This window comes from Leuresthes tenuis, unplaced genomic scaffold (genome assembly GCF_036924035.1).
Source record: "Leuresthes tenuis unplaced genomic scaffold, fLeuTen1.0.hap1 SCAF_8, whole genome shotgun sequence".
NCBI lineage: Eukaryota > Metazoa > Chordata > Actinopteri > Atheriniformes > Atherinopsidae > Leuresthes > Leuresthes tenuis.
This window is the reverse complement of record NW_027325362.1, coordinates 13,245,143-13,266,937: the sequence shown is the minus strand read 5'-3', so window position 1 is coordinate 13,266,937 and position 21,795 is coordinate 13,245,143. Positions and strand designations below refer to the sequence as shown.

The window sequence follows — 21,795 nt, the reverse complement described above, 5'->3', positions numbered from 1 at the left end:
GTGATTTAGAATTGTGAAATCAGTTAGAGGGTATAATGAAAATCTAAAAGGAAAAACAAAAAGCTTCTTGTAAAATGAGGTACAATTTTGATAACATATTGTAATAAAGATGGCTCTCGTGTCAATGGAAAATTTATATAGAAGAACATAGCGTGAAGTGTGCTTTTCTGTGGGGTGATGCAGGATTGTCTGCTGAGGCTGCCTCAAAATTAAAGCTCTGAAATGTATTAAAAAGGCCTAGATTTTTAGTTTTCATCAACATTTTGACTATGTATTACAAACCATGATTAGACCTAAAACCCCCAAATATGTATGGGTCTTATTAATGCTAAACTTCACAACGCTATCTATGGTGGTAATTGGTATGACTGCCAAGGTATGAATTGGTATGCCTCTGTTGCATCCTTTCAGTCGCACAGTGGGAATGGGTAGATTGGGTTGAGTTATGCAGGGTGTGACTAGCATACAGAGTGCTTTTCTCATAGAATGTCACATCATATGTACATCGGTGTAGCTGTCCTGAGCCCCCTGCCATTTGAGCTCAAGGGAAAGGGGAGATCACAATGTGTGCTGCAGTGTGGATGCATGCCATCAAAGTTTAATGGAGGTTTCGTTTGTTGACATTCTCCTGGTGAAAGGCTTACACTCTCACCTCATGCCTTGACATGTGATTGTGTTTCCTTGTGGGTTCAGGACTGCACTGCCAGTGTGGATCTGTGACTGATATAGTAGTATAGGTTATGAAGGCAAACAATTGCAACGGATGTAGATGTTGGCTCTGCATTGCAAACATTTTGACAAGATGGCGAGTGAGGAAAAATCTGCTCGGTTTCACTGTCATGTTAATTGCCTAGAAAATCTGTATGGATTATGAATGTTTACTGACTTCAGCTCTTATTTGTTTAAACCTACTTTTAAAACAGATGTACTGCATACTGTGTTTACGGATTAAATCCATGGAAAATCAGAGACAGTGCACTGGTTTAGAGCTTTCCTTGGCTGAGGACCTCTGAAATCCTTTCTGGCTGAGGCATCAATCGGACATTTTGGAGCTCCTCTTTCTGACTAACCCACCGAGCCTGGACGGATTAATGAACAAGCTTATCCCAATGCCGCACAGTACTGACAGGCATTCTTGATTTTTCACCAAGCACTCCCAATCATGTAATCTTGGGGAGCCCATAAAGATTCGGAGAAAAACAAAAATATTCTAGTTCAGATTTTTTTTGATGTCTTTCTTATCTGCTGTTCCCACAGTTCTATTTAACTTGGTTTGATGTTGACCTCTAAAAGCTCTAAAACACCAGCATGCAAATTCAAATATTTGTATTTATGAATAAACTAAACTTGTATGTTTCTTTGGGCTTTACTGCATTCATTTGCACCAGATTAGAGACTAGCGATTTACTAAAGAGTCGGACACCAGTTGCTGAGGTGACTAATAGAACAAATCCTTTGATCCCACCAACAAAACAACCAGCCAATAAAAGCATTTTTGATGCAGTGACCAGTGAGAAAGTGTGGGACAGCTTGGGAGACTGAGAGCAAATCCGTAAGGAATAACTAACTGTAGAAAGAGAATCTCCATTGGCAAATGTACATTATGCATAACCACATATAAATACCAACCCTTTATATTCATATAAATTAAGTAGTATTATTCTACAAGTTTCCACTTATGTAATATAATATGGAAATTATTTTGAATTCAGTATAGGATTAAATTTCAGGGTTGTCTTATCTGACAAAATGTGGAGAATTTAATTGAGCAATAGCTTCCAAAAGTCAGCAAGTAAGTTACAGATAAAAAGATTTTATGACTCAAAGTTTGTGCGTTCATGGACATCAACGAGCAAACAGGACCTGTTTAGAGTGGTCTTGATTTCTGTGAAAAACTGATGTAAGGGATTCCCTGACTTCAACTAGCTGAAGCTGTATTTATGTCCTCTGTAACATAGCTTAATAACTCCTGCACTAAACTCTTAGTTCTCGATCCTCTGTTACTGTGTTTGTGTGACGTTTTGTTTTCTTTATCTATCATCAATGGCTGATGTTTTCTTGGCTAACATTGTCAGTGTATTTACATGGGTTTTTGAAAATATGGTTGCCATTGATATATTCAAGGATTTGACTACTCAAGGTACATCATGGTAGGATAATCACTTCTAAATTTCTTTTTATTTGTTCATCAAATTCACAAGTGTGCTGCAGCTCATTCTTTATTTTCTGAGGAAGGCTAATACATGATCTGCCCATCCCTGCCTCTCACTGGCTAGTTGCCTAAATTGGACGGGTTTGTTAGTTTCATTCATGCGATTTAGGACTCAAATTTTGCATTGATGCTTACTCCCTAATGCCAAGCAATGGGACAATGTGCAATACTGCCCCATTTTGGTTTAACTAAATATGGAAAAGCACTCATTATATGTCACTATTTTTATAAAACAGGACATTTATCCCTTTACTGGACAGGTGCTAGTAAAAATCAGTCAGAAATGAAGAATTTGCCCACCTCTTGAGGCACCGCTACACCACTGAGGTTAAGGGAAAATTGCGGTTCTGTCTGAGTCCCAGGTTATGTTGACTCATCCGTTTAATCCAACCTCCTCCCCATACAGCCTAAAACTGAGGTGTGCATGGCTTAGGAAGACGAGCAAGGTTAGTGGTTTGATTACTTTTATTATGTTGAATGGTCCAGTCCTAATGTCTTTGAGAAAGATACTAAACCCCTGATGTGTATTTGTATCATTAAAAAGCTCTTTGGAATTAGGTGAGTGCAGCCTGTAGCTAAGTACTTGTCATGGTCAACATGTCAAGACAAGCTCTAGATAAATGTAGTCCTTTTAACACCTTACTAACACCCTTTTCTAAAGATGGACAAGAGTCATACTTACTGTTACCACAAGAGAGCTAAAAGGAACATGACTTAGAACTTTGTTTTGTTGAAAAAAGATTGCCCAAGAATTAAGATATTCCCATTATGTCCAATAAAAGTTACCTGTGTGCAGATGCACTTGCTAAGTTTTACAAGAAAAAAACTTATTTTTTTTAACAGAAATTTGGAGAAGACGGTGCACTTAAAGGACAGAATAAGTCATTACTGTCGAAAAAGATGTGGTGTCTTTTTAGGACAGCTTCACTGACAAGCCCTGATGAGTTTATGAAGTTCTTTAGAGAGCCAAACAAACTGAGAGTACCATACGTGCACGTGCAAGTTATTACGTGTTTACAATTCTGATGGTGTCATGTGAGAGCCACCACCTTTAGCCTGCTTGCAGTACTGGAACCTGAAACCCATACACATTAAAGTTCACACACACATATAAACACACATTTGTCACTGCCCTGTTTACACTTTACACAGTCTTCCAGTATGCCTGCTAAAGTGCGCCTCAGAAAACGTCTGACAGATATAGCTTAGCACCTTAAATATAGTAAGGGATACACCAATGAAAACCTACATGGCTATTAAAGAGAAAATATAGATATCACGTCCGAATGCTGCTTCTTTGACATGATGCCGTGAATTCCAGTTGACTCGCCTCATGAAATGCACCTTTAAACTGTCCCTTAAAAGTAATTCACAACTATTTCAGATGCATCTGTAAAAGCATCTTTCTGTTTCCATTGCTTTTGTTTTGGGGTTTTTTGCAAGGCGAAGGGAATGCCTTTCTGCCCTGACCACTCCTGTAGGTTTCCCCTGTTTATCACATTGCTCTTGGTTTGCTGTGGCGGTTGCTCGGTTGGTTGTCATAGGTAGATTGTTGGTTTGAGGCTGACAACGAGCCACTGTGTGTGGAGAGAGTGAGAGGTTGGTGGATGGGGTGAATTTGCTGTCACAGTTGAATAACTGGGTCAGTTTAAGATGATGACACTTCTTATCTCTTCAGCTCATTGCTGGATGTTCACCATTAAATGCTCAACTGCTCAGCTTCTCAGCAACCGTTCACGGCTCAGTCATACTCTTAGTCCCGTTTTCTAACCTGCCGTTCCTCATTTTATTTGAACTCCTGCAGTGGAAGCACGAGGTATCGCCAAGGAAATACCACATAACCAGGGTGCAATTTGCCGGTGGGGACCCCCCCCCCCCGTGATTTTTTTTAACAAATCGCACCCTGCATATAACTCATATAGTCTTTAACTCCATATAACTATATAAATGTTTTTAATTTTATGTGTATGCTTAAACTTATGCCTTTCCTTTTTAAAGATGGTGGTGCATGAAGACTCACAGAAAAAAATACAATCTTTTATTTGTTGTCAGTTGACTGGAGATTTACTGATTTCCCTTATGGTTGTTGAATCTGGTTCTGTTGAGTCGCTAACCTAACAGTATCAGAATAGATGCAGCTTCTCGAAGTCTGCTTTATCTCTCAATAACTCCTTGTTTGAGTCCAAAAGTGGGGTAGTTCCCTCTCTTCTATGTTGGTTTTCAATCAACCAAGCAGATACTCAAAAGATACAGTCTTGAGTTCTCATGCTATGTACTGTGAATAAGTGAAAAATACTAAATTACTACTGATACGTTTAATATGAGCATCTGTAGGGGAAAATGCAAGAGAGCAGTATTTGAATCGGATGATGCCCTGTAATCAACTACTACACCATGATCAGACCAGTGATGTTCCTGCCATTTGAAGTGATTACCATAGAGTTTAGCATTGATCTTCACCTTGCCTCCAATGTTTGGAGCATTATTCATGTCCATGGTTTTTAAGGTTATTCCGTCCGGGGGCAACACTGAACCCAGAATTGCCATCATCCTCTGTTCATGCATTAGGCTATTAAAATGTAATAGGATGGGGGTGTTTATTTAATACCTCAACCACAATGCATTGAATCAATACAAAGGAGCATCGCATGAAGTAATCAAGCTGCCATCATCAATAATGGATGGAACAATCAGCAAGGAACAGTGGGCTTCTTTTGAGAGATGGCTGAATGGGAGAAAGGATCGCTGGGGAGGAACCATTATGCATCGCTACACTGGTCATCTGTTGCATAGATGATGATTAGATGGTGATGATGATAATGATAATGTGAACTCTACTGTTGGCAAGTGCCTTTTGCTAAAGGGGGTTATTGTGACACCAATTCTTTCAACGTTGTGGAAAAAGAAAACAAGTTTCAAATCCTAATAGATCTAGGTGTTTCTGCACTGACTTCAAAGAGAAATTTCTGTTTGTCAGTGTCATGCAATTGAACTCTTTACTGCCGATTACGTTTTTTTTGTGTCTGCAACGTGTGAGATTATGCTGTAACAAAAATGTGTTAGAAGATTTTAATCTCTTTAATGTTATATCATGTGTTCAAATGCTGGACTGCTGCTGCTACTGCTATGTCCCTTACCTTACTTCACTTTAGTTGTTATGGATTGTCACAGGAAAATTACACAATCCACTGTCCACAGGGTTTATACAAACCTTGACTCTCTTTAGTAGCCAAGAATTGCATGTCATCACTTGCCCTCAATACCCTAAAAACATGTTGTTGCTGCACTTTTAACATTGGTTGATCTTACAAATGTGTGTCCTTTGTTTGATTTCTGATAACACTGGCGTCACTTTACACTGCCAGTATTCAGTACAGTGGTATTTGCTGACAGATAGGATGCATTCATTATTTAGGGCATGCTTTTTGAAAATGTCCAACATTTTGCAACCTGCTGGGAGAAAGTCGCTGCTTAATTACAGATGCCGGTTTCTGTCCACTGGCGCTGATAACAGCACTTTCTTTGCTATCCAGTACATTAATCTACAAAGTGTGAAGACATGCCACTCTGTGCACTTAATAATTTTCTTTTTCCTTCCCTCCCCAGGTGGTGTTAGTGTTTGCTCTCAGCATCGGGGCCCTTGGGATATACTTTATAGACTCCTCAGAGTAAGTCTCAGTATGTTGTATGTGCTGAAATGAGTCAAATACAGTCAAAGTTGTGTTCTAGCAGCTATACTGATGAAAAATAGAAATAAAATCCTCTTTGCATGCCCTGTATTTATCATTTTATCTCGATACATACTGTATCTTAACGATGGTTGTGTATGTGTGCTTTTATACTCTGTTCAATATCTGAAAAGCAAACACATATTCACACCCCCACAAGGACTCTGAAGAAGCAATATACACACATACTATGTGGACATAAACTTACGCATCCTCGTCTAAGGTTTTGTCAATGGAAGGCCCATCAGTTTCCATGGTAACAGAGATACTCAGTGTATGCAATGGGAAGCTTGTTCTATGCTGAGCTCAGGAGTGTGGATATTGTCGGCTTATGTGAATTCCTAGCTGGCAGTCATCCAGAGACATATTGCAGGCCTGGCATCTGTCCCACAACCATTGCAGCTTCTTTCACACCATTTTGACTCTGACCACTCCTTCAAAGAGACAGTTTGGGATTTTATGCAGAGATGCAGTCCTATTAAGATTGGCAGCATGTTCTGTAGTGTAAAGAATCAATATGAAATGGCTTCAGGTGAAATCTAGCAACTAACAGTATCAGCTGAAACATTTTACTCACCTGAATAGACTTTAACAGGTAGTGTTATATAGAAAAAGGTTCACACGAGTATGGTTGATACTTAAGAACATGTTTTATATTGTGTTTTATTCGTTTCAATAGCTTGTCATCCTGTATATTGTATACATTTTTTAAAAATAAATCTTTAAAAATATCTAGTTAATAAAGCCATTGAATAAATGTAGAGTAAAATGTATGTTTCCCTGTAAAATAGCATTGTATGAAGTAGCATAAAATGTAAGTAATCAGGTAAGGTCAATACTGTGCCTTTAGTACTGAGTAAATGCACCACAGTAGGTTCCAACACTGTCTGCAGTGAATATTTTTTTGGAGCTACATCTGGTCTGGTGTCATGTGAGAGCTGCAAGTAATACAGATGTTTGTATTCATGAAAGTCTGTAGTTGAAAGCAATATTCAGCTTTTTATTCATCAGCATTTGATATGTTAGACATAGAGCCTAGAAAACACAAACTATTTAATTTTTTTTTCTGTAAAGTATGTCTTTGTATCCGTATGCTGTGGGTTAAATTGTATTTGTTATAGCTCTTCATAAAAGACACTCTTCATTTTTTAATGGTAATCTTTTTTTTTTCCATTCCATTCCAGGCCACAAAACCAGAAAATCACCACAATCAAATGTGTTTGTTTTCAAAGCTCATTTCATTTTATGTGCTATGTTACTCGTGGACCACCATAATCTAACATATTTTTTCCAAATAAGTGGAGGGTTATTCCCTTTTAACAAAGAAATGACAAAAGAATATGTGACAGTGCCCTAAATGTGTGTGCCTTTTTTAAGCACTTTATTTCACGCACCAGTGATTTATCAAAAACAAAGCCTCAGATATTTACTGCAGAGCCTGGAGTTATGGAAGGTGGATTGCAAAGGGACCATAACATATTAACTGCACCAGCTATACTTTGTCATTATATTAATTATTTTCCTGGCTGTTGTTTAGGATTTTTTTTTTTAGTGAAGTAATGGTTAGCTTCTGTAGTTTGTTTTTACTTTAATATGAAGCCTATTCTCCCTGAGGAAAGCAGGAGTCTAAATCACAAAGAGATACTGTATAAAATCCTCAGAAGAAGTCAATCTAAATTGCAATCTAACTTGCTCCGTCTTATCTCTTAGCAGCAGTGGAAATTATTCATGGTATAAATTCACTCACCCAGTTGTACTTAAGGATAAAACTCCTTACCTCCTCCTCTGCATCTTTGCCTCTCTGTAGATTCTGCCTTTGCCCTGTTTTTGCTGTCCTCCGCCTCCAGCATTTCTCTTCAAAGGAAAAGTTGTAATCAAGACGCAAATTTACCCTCTTGTAAAAGAGTTTGATCTGTAAAAAATGCTCTGGTGATCACCAGGGATTAGATTAAATTATTAACATCCTAATCAATGATGAATCATTAGGTGCTTTAGGTTAAGGTATAACTAGACCTCAAATGCAGTTAATAGCCTTGATCCTGCATACTGGGATACAAAAAGTAACACCTGATTGATGTTAAATATTGCATAGTCTATCCTTTATCTTGATACATTTTGATCATCAAATACTGAGCATTTTAATTCCATCCATTTTCTATACCCGCTTAATGCAAATGTAGGGACCCCCGGGGGGTCTGGAGCCTATCCCAGCTGTCATTGGGCGAGAGGCAGGGTACACCCTGGACTCAACTAGGTCGCCAGTCCATTGCAGAGCTATACAGACACAAACGAGACACACAACCATTCACACTCACTCCTAGGGACTATTTAGATTTGATCATTTGAATTAATCTAAAAGACAGGTTTTACAATCAACAGGTGGCAATGACACAATTACGCATTTCTTCTTTACAGGCAAGAAATGATTTATAAATGGAGGGAGGCTGAAAACATAAAATAAGCAGGAATAACATGCAGGGTGGAAAAGGGAATATCGTGAAGTAGTGTTTAGTTTCAATCCAGAGTTCCAGTTTTTCCCTGAAATATTTTCACTCTGCATTTAGTATGTTTCTGTGTGAGTTGGCTTCCCAGAGGCATTGCCTTCATCTCTCTGTGCTCCCATTAAGACAGGGTCGGCCCCTCATCATCATGATTAGTTCAAGCTTGTCACTGGAGTGCGTACATGTTCTCAGGCGGAGGGTTACTGATCAACTCGGAGCAGGTTCAACCCTCCCTGGAGCTGGAGGTTTTGACATACCAAACAAAGCAAGGCCTGTATCATAACTTTACATTCACCACAGTAGCTGAATCCTGTGATGTGCTTGACACCATTTGTTATCTGTCAGAGAGCTGAGCTGACCTTCCATCTTTATCAACTGTCTTCAGGGATTTTTTTTTTGTTGTTCCAGCTGCAATCTATAGCAAAATAATTTAACCACCCCAAATAATTCCGGTTTGTAATAATAGCCATTAAGAGAGAAAGTTACAAGATATACAGTGAAAGGGACCCAGATCTGTACCCACTTTTCCTCTTACTTTACCTTTCATTCATTTCAGATGTATGACGAACATTCACTATAATGATCTTATACTTGCATGGTAAAAATGTTCTACACTTGACCTTCTCTCCACACAGCCTCCTTAACATTGGGTAAATGACCATGAAATCAATTAGCACAGATTTATTAGCCACCCTTTTAATGGTCACAATTACTTCACCAAAAAATGAAGCTACAGTCTCATACTAAGCCATTCAGGCTTAGTGGTTTGCTTTTCAGTTTCTCCTCCAATCTGCTGTTTTGGCCACTGGTTAAAGTGAGCATCATTCTGAAATTGTCTGTGAAAAAGGCAACAGTAACAGGAAGGATTATGGTACAGTCCCTGTGGTAAATGTAGAAAGAGACATTTGGTGGAATGAGTGCTTGTGGATCTTGGGAGGCTGGAGCTGCACAATGGGCTTTTAAGTTTACTTTAGTAATGCAGGGTAGTCCCTTTGGGGCAAGGACACACATGCATACACATGCACACATCTATACACACTCGGAGTTAAATGCTGGAGAAAATGTACCTTTGTTGAGGACTGGCATCGGTCTCCTAGGAAATGTTTTGTTTCAACCTTTGTGCAGGTGGGGCTTTACTGGTAGGAGTTATGTTTGTCAGTATTCATAAAAACACAGAAAAGCCTTCTATGGAGTTTGAATGGAAGGAATTGTTAACTGGATGCACACCCAATTGAGCACAGTCATTGACTCAGCAACCATGTTGTTGTTAGAACTGTTTTTGGAATGAACAGGAATGGAAATTGTTGAAAATGACTGTACACCAGTTTTTTTTTCCCCACAAAGTGGTTGTTTATCACAGTACACATGATAATTCACTATAAGACACTGCCTTTTATGTTCCTCTGCAGTACTTTTACTTGCCAAACTGATGCTATTTTGGTGATGTTGTCAATAGGAGGATACTGCGTCTTCTCCCACCCACATCGGAATATGCTTTAATACCCTTCTCCTTCATCCCTTCATTTTCATCCTCTCTGCTCCCATGAAACAAAGAATGTAGGACAAAGTCTCTGCAGGCTGCTCTTAAAGGGATGCCCTTGTTCCTGCTCCACTTCTGTTTCTATTTCTTTCCTCTCCCGATCCCACTGTGCCACACATGCAGACTTGTACGTGAACACTCTTGCATAGTCACGTTAACTTGCAGAAGGGCGCATGTGGCTACAGACGCACAAGTGCAATTTTACTCTCTAAGAGGCCTCATGTGCCGCATCTTGTGCCTGTAACCCTATCATTAGTGTGTGATCAATGTCAGCACTGAAAAAGAAACAGTACCTAATTACTAATTAATGGGGTAAGGTGAGAAATATGGCAAAGGAGTGAGATAAGCATGGCACCTCATGGTGATGAGGGGTAGCCTATAAATGGACATCCCCTTAAGGCGTTGACAGTAGTTGGGTGTTGTGCTTGGCATACCTCAGTGTTCACATGGTTCAAAGAAGACTCTGTACTCTTGAGAGTTGATTAATATTAGACAGCATGTCAGTTAATCAACAAGTTGTATCAGTAACACACGATTCATTTCCAAACTTTCAATAGTTTTCTGAAATTGGCCACCCTGAGCCTAAAAGCCCCCTGCCACCTCCCCTGTTCTTTCTTTACTTTTATCTAGACTTTTATTTCCTCATTCTGAAAGTTAGTAATATCATCAAGACATGAAGTATCAACAACACATCTGTTGAAGATAAGCTTTTGTGTTATGGAACATCACAACACCGATTTATCATTAAGGAGCCCCTGCCCAACCTGATGTGGCCGATGGTTTGTCACACATCTGGGAAGTGGTCCACACTGTTTGGAAAAGGGCAGGCATTTTCAGAGAATACTTGGCAGGTGAAAAACTGTCTGTCTGTCACTGTCGGTAACTTGCAGATTATCTAAAATTACTAACAGAGCCAGACGGTAAAGTTACCTCTCGATGCAACCAGTTAAGTGAAGATTGAAAACTTCCTTCCACTCAAAACCGGGCCGGCAAGTATGTTGACACAGCGATATATCTCTATTAAAAAAATTGCATGTTACATCTTAAACTGGAAAACCTACTGTTCCAAATGGAAAACAATCCCAGCAGCAAAGTGTCAGGCGTAACTACTGAAGTTGAAATGTTTCACAAAAGCTAAGATTTTTTCCACCAATTTCCACCATGTAATAGGTCTTAAAATATCAATTAACTCTAAGTTTGCATTACAAGTTAATCTGCATCTTTGTGATTCCACAGCCCATCCATTCAAGGAAAAAATATATTAGGTATTTAATTGTCATTTCAAACAAATCCAACATTGCATTATTATCATGTTGCTCTCTCTAATTCTAACGAGGGCTCACTGATGACAGAACTGAACATGTTCTGTAGTCTTCCGCACATCACAGATTAAAAAAAAAAAAAAAACTAAAAAAACTTGATGACATAATGACAAACTGGCTACCTTTGATTAGCTATTGACATTTACCCTAAAATGAACCATTTAAAATCAAGAATTTGCAACATAATGTTACAACAGAAGACCTTTTTATTTGAATTAGTCTTTAGAATATATTACGCCCTCTGTGAGAGTCCCGGCAGTTCCCCTCAGCTGAGAACACGTCCATGGTAGTAACATATTGCACTGTTGTCATAATAAGCTGGAGGAGTTGCCTGAAAACATCCAAGTGACACAACATATATTTTGAATATATTATTCATATATAATTATTCTTCTCTCAATAAAGAAATACTTTGCACTGCTGGTAGTGCTATAGTTGCCATTGTTGACTGTCATAACACCTAAAACTTGCCTAAAGGTCTCAGAATATGCTGCTCTTTGTTCCAGACTGCTACACTTTGGCAAGATGTTTTTTTTTTTCATTTGTTCATTATCTTGCAAATCTCACGGGAATCAAGCCACCCCACAGGGTTTCATTGTTAATTGCTTTTGGTATCTGAGCATGACCTGAAAACGTTCCTAACAATACATTCAGGAGTCTTGTTTAGCTCCCATGGATGAAGCCATACATTAGGGGGAATGTGCAACATCATAGCCCTGAAGTATTGTTCTGATGAGACATGTGTTATCCACCGAATATAAATCCAGAAACATGGCATGTCTCACCAATATTTAGAACATCCCATGACAACAACAGTTAACTTGATACATTTGTAATTGAGCTGTGAAAGTAGCTTTGTGACATTTTTAGGATTTAGAATCCACAGTGCCAATTCATGTTGACTCTCGTTATCCATATGCAATGCACTTGTATGTATTTTACAACAACAGACACAATGATATTACCAGTGTAGCAGACACAGACAAATTGCTTTTGGTTGATTCAATAAATTACGGTGAGCCACTTTTATTATTCAACACAATAAATGGACCTCGCACATGTGCACAATTTTGGCTATGTTTAATAATTTAAGTTGAATCATTTTATTTGATTACAAAGATGATAAATTGCTTTGATAACAGTTCTCACGATCAACACATGCAATTTTGCACAGTGAACTGCTGTTCAGCCTCTATCGTACAATAACTCCATCAGCTGAGCTTGCATTTTCACCACAAATGAGCCATTAGGGGTAGGAGCACACCCAGACCCACGAGAGTTCAACTCTTTGCCTCCGAATGAAAGACTCAAGAGCACAACACAAAGCAGCCAGGGGAGAGTAAATGAGGGGTACTTCTGACATGCCACAATAATTATTTCATAAAAAGAGAGACAATTAATTAATCTCAAACCAATAAAAACAAATTAGTTTTTACTTTAATTTCTTAGTAATATTAGATGTACTATTAGTATTAATCTAAGGATTGTAATTAATGTTAAAAAGAGGAAATATGCCATGCCTTTAATTTATTTGTTGTGATAGTTTTTTTTAAATTAATTTCTTTCATTAAAAAAATCAGGAATACACTTTCCATTTTTTTCTCTCTTGCAGTGGTTTAGTTCCTTTTTCATTTTTCAAGCATTTTTTTTGCCGCAATGTATTAGTTGTGGCTGTGCTATTTTTATTCACAGACTACTTTATACCAAAATAAATTATGTCTTTGCAGCGGAAATGCCAGTAGCAGCATGCAAGTCATTTGCATTCACATGAAAAATTGAGTTACCTATTTTTAGCCTCCCTAGAGAGCTTTTATTCATCCATTGCCCTTGAAGACACTTAAGTGTTTCTTAGTTTAGTAATGGTGCCTTGACCTAAATCTGTCATTTAAGCACAAATCTGTCCTTCTTTCAGCGTCACATACACCTACTTGCTGTATAACTTTCATATAAACCCACCACACCTAGGAGAAATACTGCATTATAGTCAGACATTCAATGTCTGCCTCATCATGTTCACGTCTTTCTTGTTTTCCCCCTTTTTGAGCATATTTTTTGTCTTGCTAAAAATAGTATTCTCGAACAAATCAAAATGCATGTGGGCTTAAAGAAGCAGTAAGACATTCATGCTTGAAGAATGACTCAGATTTGGTGTGTGCTGCTCTGTGATTGTGAGTCAAAAGGTTGGAGTGTGTTGCTATTGTTTTCTCAGGGGGCAACCTTGCTGTTGCTCCTGCAGTTATCCAAGGCCATGTCCAGGCTGATAAAGGACTGACCCCTTCTGACAGACTAAAGGTGGACTATTTTTGGAATATCATCATCAATATGCTCTTTTGCCCTTGAGAACAAATGAGTTTTACCTTTCTGGCTGCGTTTTCCAGAGGTAGAGTTCCTGGTCAGGCGAGGTTAAAGTGGGGATGCATTTTATGCCCTAAAATAGACTTCCATGCTCTGCAACTCTGTCTCGGGAAATCAGTGCTATCGTGTGTAGATGTATGCTATGTAGATGTGGATGTACATTAGTGCTATCTTAACAATAAGCATAAGTGGGGTTAGAGAGGAGCAAGTCAAATTCATTACCCAATTTACAGTACATAGAAGTCAACAGGAGTTCATCACAGGAGCTCTATATCTAAAGATAATCTTTATCTACCCTTTTTCACTCTTGCTTTAAATCTTTCTCTCTTCTCTTTCACATCTTTTTTCTCCTTGTCTATTCCCTACACATTGTTCTGCTGTCTCTCTGTCTCGTCCTCTGTCCCCCTGCTCTTCTCATTCTCTTGTCTACTCCTCTTGTCAGGCTGGGTGGTGTAACCCCAGGCTGTGCCAGCTTAAGGACTAACAAGTAACAAGAACTGTGGCAGATCTATTTTCTGCAGGACACTGGCAGCATGGGATTCCTTGTGATTGCAGAGTGTGAAGTGACATTGAGAGGAGGAATCAGGATTTTGTATTGTATTTATTACCTGTGTTTTGCGTAGGAAAGAGGCACATGTACAGTACTCAGTAACAGTAATGTATGTACAGATAAGTAAAATCCCGTCCAAGTCCAAGCCCTACAAATCATAACATGTTTGAGAAGCTTATACTGTTTTCCATCCTGCAAATGTCCACCTTTCTATGCGATTGAACTGCCAAGCACCTCCAGTGGCACTTGTGGAGACTTGCGTGTCTGATGTGCCATGAAATTTGACATTCACACTGACCTTGTTGCTTGCATTACTGAGACTGGATATTGCTGTAGATTTAACACATCTGAACCCATTTTCTAAGGAAATTTAAGGAAGTTTCATTAAAAAACAATTAGTGCCTAATTATTATGTAAAATTATGCAGGAATCTCAATTTTGTGCCTCTGATTTAAAGAAGTTGTGTATAGGATTTAGTGGCATCTAGTGGCAAAAACTCAGATTGCTTACTACCTTATACCTTAGCATGTTAAGAAAACTAAATTGACTGCTAAAAATGTTATAAACCGGAAAGGCCCTCGTTAGAAGGATACTTTAGAAATATGGTGCGGCGACAAAATGCACACGAGCAAACTTTAGATCTAGGTTAGAATGTCAGGATAGGTCAATTAGATTCGGGTGGATTATTCCACACAGCGAAAATACAAGAAATCACATTGAAAACATGTTTATTTTTATGAAGCTGCATAAAACTGTGTTTGGCTACAGTGGAGCAACGTAACACACTGTCATTTAACGTTGTTTACAGTATTGTCACCATTTTAAATTTGTTTGCAGAACTGGCTTTGAAGCTCTAAAGCTTCTAAATACTCCACTGAGTAAAAAAAGAAGTTCCCAACTCTCTCTGTCTTTAACTAATACTGGCACATCATAGTCATCTTTTTCTCTGAAACTGCAGCCTGCTGTTGTGGGAAATTAAGTTGATGAGTGTTGTTTTATTCAGCACTGGCACTTCAGATTAAAGTCAAAGAGATGTGTTCTTTGAAAACAATCCCTTCATGCCAGCAGAGAAGAGATTGCTCATTATTAAGATGTGTGTATATTTCATCTCTTTGTTCATCTGCATGTGAGATCATGTTTAAGAAAGTTTTCTTCTTGTTACAGGTCAATATTATTTAGCTGTGTTATAGATAAAATGGTAATGATAACTATCCTAAATATGAAATGACTGGTTAGTTCTGATGTTTTTCTTGTTGGTTGACACTGACATTTTATTTGATTGGAAACGGGGTTAGCAGCTCTGCAATTATAGATGGTGGGAGACTCCCATGCTGAGCTGAAGTCATTGTCATTGTTTTTCTTTTTTGTGATCCTGAAATAAGGAACCAACATTCTACTTAATTTGTCTACTCAATTATTTAGTAAATGATGAACTAACCATAGCATCAAAACAGTGCTCATAATAATTACTTAATGGAACTTTATTCATAAGCACTTCAAAATCAAGGGGAACTCAATGTACTTTACAGAGCATAAAAGGAAAACTCAAAAGGATACAAGCATAGAAATTAAATAAAATACACAAGGCTGGCAGCACTTACAGTACATAAAAGCAATTTGACAAATGATAAAATACCAATAAAAGCAAAAGGGGGTTGAAAGTATACAAAATAGCATATCATATTGTACAAAAGGATCAGTGATTTCAATGTAAGTTCCTTCAGAGAGGGAGGTTTCCAGCTGTCAGCAATCATCTTAAAATCTATTTTTACAGTAGCAGTGCCACAATAAAATATCCGCATTTAAATTTCCCCTTATGTAATGTTTTACAAACGTAAAATACAAGCAGCCTTTGCCTTCGTATGTGTATCTACTGTACCAGTCAAAAGTCAGTTACCAAAGTCAAGCTCTGAGTGTTGCCATTGTGTTGTCTTATAAAGCAACATCAAGACAAATTCAATGAAGCACACAGGCCCTGCTGTGTGTCGCCATACTCTCTGTGTTACCAAGAATGCTTTGGGTCATGTGACTGACTATGAGCGGTTATTCAGAATTAGGCCAGAGCTGAGCCTGAGGGGAAATGCCACAGTGACCACTCCAAATGGTGTCTTCAGTATGCACCATCTGTGCATGTGTGTAGATATAGCTATTTATTCTTATATGTGCACACATGTATTTTTATTGCCGTGTATGCAGATTATTTGCTTCCACAAAGCTCGGTTGGCATTAGCTGAGGTTGTATAGGAAGGAAACATGAGTGCGCGTGTGTGGATGTGTGAGGCCTGTTTCAACCTGCTGGTTACAGCTTATTTAAAGAAAAGGAAACTACTGGAATAGTGTGCATGCTAAGGCTGTATATATGATTCATAACTGGGTCATGTCCATGACAGAGAGACGCTTTTGGTGGCTGTGTAATTGAGCAATTTCCCCCAAATGAATCTGAATCTGAATGAAAAAGACCTTTTTACAGTTGTTAACTTCTGTCCAAAGTCTGGTTGCGCATCACAAGAAAATGCTATTGAAACAAATAAAACATGTTTTAAAACAATTGCTAGATAACTCCAACTTATTCTAAATTCCTGGCACAGACAGACTTTTCCATCTTCTTTAAGATCACATCAGTCCTTAGGATATGCCCAAGAAAGGCTGCACTATCATGAATTAGAAGTTGGATCATTGTCTCCAAGCGATCTGTCCTCTTCTTATGCAGTCAACCATTATAATGAAGCATTATGTCATAAAATGAGATGTTAACTGGAAGATGATAAAGCCTTGGTCCTGTCCCTCTGGAAGTTGTCATCTTCCTAATCTCACATTGCACCCCTATGGGCTCCCTGCATGCGAATGTATAAGAGCATTTTTTTTAGACTTTTTAGTTAGCTATTTAGTCTTATAATCGCCCAGTGTGGCTTCCCTTGTCAGTGAATACATTCCCAAGGGTTGCCTATAGCCAGCCACCATAATGCATATTCATGCTTTCCCCACAGTGGGATATCCTCATTACTCAGGAGCAAAATGCCATGGGCTCATGATCAAGTGAAGAATGGGGTTGGCGCACTACCTGTTATTGCTTTTGTTGAGGATACTCTCTTTGTAATGGTTAATCATCACACTGTAAATATGAAGATGGATTGTATGACAGACCAGGTGGATCACAACTCATTTATCATCTTCTGCCTTTTTTAACGCAACATTGGGCTCACTATTGCAATCTCTATACAGTCTCTTTAAATGAGGAAAAATCTGCTGGAAGATTTGGGTTTGACAGACACTGAATAATTCATGTCACTGAAAGTACTGTCACATCAAAGCAACTCTGAACTTCAGTTCATTTTCATCTGTTTCATCTGTATATTATTGGCTCTCCTGCTAAGTCTTTTATCTGGCTCCATGACCCCTTATGGCTCAGTGGAGAAAATGCAAGGGGCCATTGAAACTCTTTGAAACATTTTTTATTACAGAATACTGTAGTTTAGTTTTTTTTTTTCTTTTCATCATCATCATATTATTATTATTTCATATCATATTATTTAAGATGGTATTCATTCAGTGAGTCAGAATATTTCCTTTTCAGTTTACACTGCAATCAAGGGTTAGCATCATTTGACAATGACCACTTCAAATACTTACGTATACGTATACTATATCAGTTCAGGAGCATTTACCCTGGCAATGATGTTCTTTCCTATTCTCTGTCTCTGTGTTCCAGTCCTATAGAATCCTGCCAGAATTTCTACAAAGATTTCACATTACAGATCGATATGGCCTTCAATGTCTTCTTCCTTCTTTACTTCGGGCTGCGGGTAAGATCACACTCAGACCTGCAGACAGTGATAGCTTTCATGGTTCTTATTCTCATTAATATGGTAGTACTCGGTTCACAGATTCTTCTTTTTTTTTTTCAATCCTCCACGTATATTTGACAAAGTTTCATTTGAAAACATCTTTCTTATAGGGCAACTGGCAATGCTTTCATGCACGCACCCAGGCCATTTACGAATGATCACACAGCATGCCTGTAGTTTAAACTGACATTGTTGTAATGATGTTGCTAGCATGGCTGTCATGCCACAGCAACATTCCAGTGGTGCAAACGCAAGCTTCACATCCTGAATGAATGAATAAATAAACTCATAAGCTGCTTACACCACCATCCGTTTGCATGACTCAGCAAGTGGGGTGAAGGTTTTGTTGTTTTATATAGCAAGTCAGCGTTGTCAAAGGTAGACACAGCAGTTTGAGTGATGATGGCGTTTTGTGCAAAATTAAAAGTTAGTTGTCATGTTGAGTGCTTTTCTTGTTATTTTTTCTGACAGTTTATAGCGGCCAATGACAAGCTGTGGTTCTGGCTAGAGGTCAACTCAGTGGTCGACTTCTTCACTGTTCCCCCTGTGTTTGTCTCCGTCTACTTAAACAGAAGCTGGCTTGGTAAGTTTGTGTGTTATATTGTCTTATATGTGTCTCACATTCTTTGTTTCATAAATCTGTTATTGAGCTCCCACTTTAAAACCTTGTCACATGTCTTACCACAGTCACGCTCCTATATTTCCATGTCTTCTTTGCCCTCTGTCTTTGCATGCCACCCCTCCTTTTATCACTCTCCATCCATCCCTCTGCCTCTGTGTCTCCTCTGTCTCCCTCTTGCTGGGGAGCATGTCTCCGAGGGCCTGTTGCTTTGGGCTGCAGTCAACGTTCCCTCATCATTGGAAGTGACAGGGCTGGGTTCCTCTGATATTTCAGGGGGCACAGACACACTACAGTGAATAGACTAATGGAAAGGAAAGTGACTCAGAATGGGTTTCTGTCTCTGTGTGTTTTCGTGGCCCAGATTCATTAGTAATTGTTGTGTTAAGGTGACACACCTGAGATACCTCATAGAAGTCCATAACTGCCATCTAATGGGCTCATTCACACCCACACAAAAGATGCACATGCACAAACAACCATGTGTGCTACCAGTATTCACTAATAAACACACTCATGCATGAGCAGACTGGAAAACACCCTAACCTGCATTACATAACGACCTACTTTTCCCGCTGTGTTCAGAAAACTGTGACCTAAATTATACTGCAGTAAAAAAGAGTTTCTTTGAAGGTGTGTTCTTTTTTTTGGGTGCACTGACTCTACTTTTAAAAGCCACATAGAGGAGACTCTGTGCTGCTAATGTTAAATGCTAAATTCAGTGCTTTAGGGTGTTGCTGAACTTTTAGACTGTGTGGTCGGAAGCCGATGTTACAGTAGTAGCAGTGACAACTTTCTTTCAAAGAGGCATTTTACAAAAATGACATTTTACAGAAACATTTTAGTGCATTAATATTAAATTCTTGTTACTATTCTTTCTCTTTTTCAAAACTAGTGCCTTATTTTTTTTTTTACTTTAAGATTCAACACTTTCATTGCCACAAGAGGAAATGGTCAGGTAAATTCTAAAATAATTTAGCTGCTTTAGCATTTGAGGGCTCTTATATTGTGCACGTTAACACAGTTACATGTCTAGAGCTTACTGGAACACCTGAACTGTGAAGAACCATCAATGTCACTGTCAAAGTAGCAACATTGTTACATTTCCTGCTGCGTAAATCAAAATGTCAGCTGTGAAAAACAAACCTTAAGTGATTAGTTGATCATACTGGTGTCTGCTAGAATCAGAAGCCGAGAAGTCATATAAAAGTGTAAATGCCTCATGTCTTAGCTGATAAAAGCGTCTTAAGAAGATCCCAGTGGTCCACAAATTTCACAGGATACAGGCTGTGTAATGAATAAGAGATTTCTGGTATTCATGATGTAAGGTGTCTCATCCTAAGAAAGCTGCTGGTCTTTGGGCCTTGATTATGATGATGAAAGACTATGAAATGGCCGTCTGGCAACTGACATCCTGAAATTCTACTGAGAAAAATCACCTATTTTAATTGCCAAGTTCCCAAAGCTCGAATTGATGCAGAAAATGCTTCAAGATAAAATACAGCTGCTGAGTCTGTTATGATGTATAAACAATATATCATGGTATCGAAAATAAATGTTTTAGAGGGCTGTTTCTTGATTATTGTGTAGGCTTCATAAGCAGCTCCACTAAGTGTGTGACTGAATGTGTTGCTGATAAAAGTGGCCGTCCTTGTCATTAAGTTTCGGATTTCACTCACTTTTTCTATCCAGCATTCTGAATAATTACTGAATCTGTTTAATAAAAAAAAAATTTAATAAATCGATTGATTTGCTGTCAGTTCAGTTAAATGTGTGAATATGTGTAAAATTGCGACTTAGATTCATATCAGGCAACGTTTTTATGTATATAATTTATAAATCCTGGTTATTCTAAAATACTATGTTTTGCCACTGTATCAGGGGACATCTGTTTAAACATTTGAGGAAGTTTATTCTATTTCTAGATATATATATATAATTACAGCACGTTAAGGTAACAGAACTCCCACTGGCTCAACTTTTGCTAATGTTAACTTGTCATGTTCTTGTCCACGTGTTAAAGGGTAGATAAAGTGCTGCAAAGCCTCAGTTATAAAATTAACAGTGTGTAGATCTGCACTGGGATGTGGTGTAATCTAACAGGCTGGTGATAGCTTTCAGAATACCAATGGTCCCCTGATAGTATTCAGGCTCTGTCAAAGACAGGAATCATATTCAGCTGTCTATGTGCTGCAATAACGTCAGAATTAAGCCATGTTCTGACTGGAAAATTAGCATGAATAATTTGGTTAAAATTGGAAAAAAATACTGGCTTTACTTAATCATTTTCAGATGGAAACTTTTTAGATTAGCTAATAAAGAAATAGCAACTTCATCTTACTTCCACTTGAGAGGGGCCATAATGAACTAATCTATAACTGGTGCTACTTTCATTTAGTTAAGTGTATGGTTTCTTAGCAGGCTTTGCTCGAGGAAGTCATGGTGGTTGTTAAGGATGTGCATTGTGCTGCTCATTCCCTGTGGATTAGTTAATCCTTTCTTTCCATTCACTGCAAAGGAACACAACTAAAGTCAGTATAATATATCATAATTATAGTTTCCCCAGCTTCAGTCTGTAAGCTATGATCCTGCATGAGAAGATCCAGTGGAGGTGCTCACACAAAGACCACTAATGGGTTCTGCGTCCCTTTGGTGTGGAGTAGAAAATTTGCCCACTGTGCAACCAAGGAAGTATATACTGTGTGGATTTCAGCTCACATTCTGTCTGCCTCTTCAAATTGGACATTGATTAAGAGAAAGGGAATGGTGTGTGGCTAATATAAGTATGCCTGTAGAGTTCTACAGGATGAGAGAAATAAATCTCTTTTAACTAAGTCCTGACAGAGTGGAATAAGCATGTGGCTGTTTGAAATACAGATCTGATGGCTACTGAGCCTCAGCTTCTGTACTCTTTAAGTTAACCTCATGCTATCCACCATAACTATGTCAAACCAGTCTTTTCAATTATAAATGACCCCATTAACTCATTTATAGATAATTTTACCAAACCTTACTGTTCTGAAGCTTCACTGGCTTTGATAATGTTTAGCACTGTAGTTTAGAATGAGGGAATACTTTTTATTCTTACCTGCTACTGCCTCCTAGTGGTACATTCCTATATAG

The 21,795-nt window shown here is 38.4% G+C and overlaps 1 protein-coding gene across 1 annotated transcript in view; it reads left to right on the top strand.

Annotated features, from left to right (window-relative positions):
* kcnma1a (potassium large conductance calcium-activated channel, subfamily M, alpha member 1a) overlaps positions 1-21,795 on the top strand; it is a 146,022-nt gene that overhangs the window by 63,692 nt on the left and 60,535 nt on the right. Inside the window, 3 exon segments of the mRNA XM_072390909.1 lie at positions 5,819-5,880; positions 17,918-18,011; positions 18,525-18,636. Coding sequence (XP_072247010.1) covers positions 5,819-5,880; positions 17,918-18,011; positions 18,525-18,636 — 268 coding nt within the window.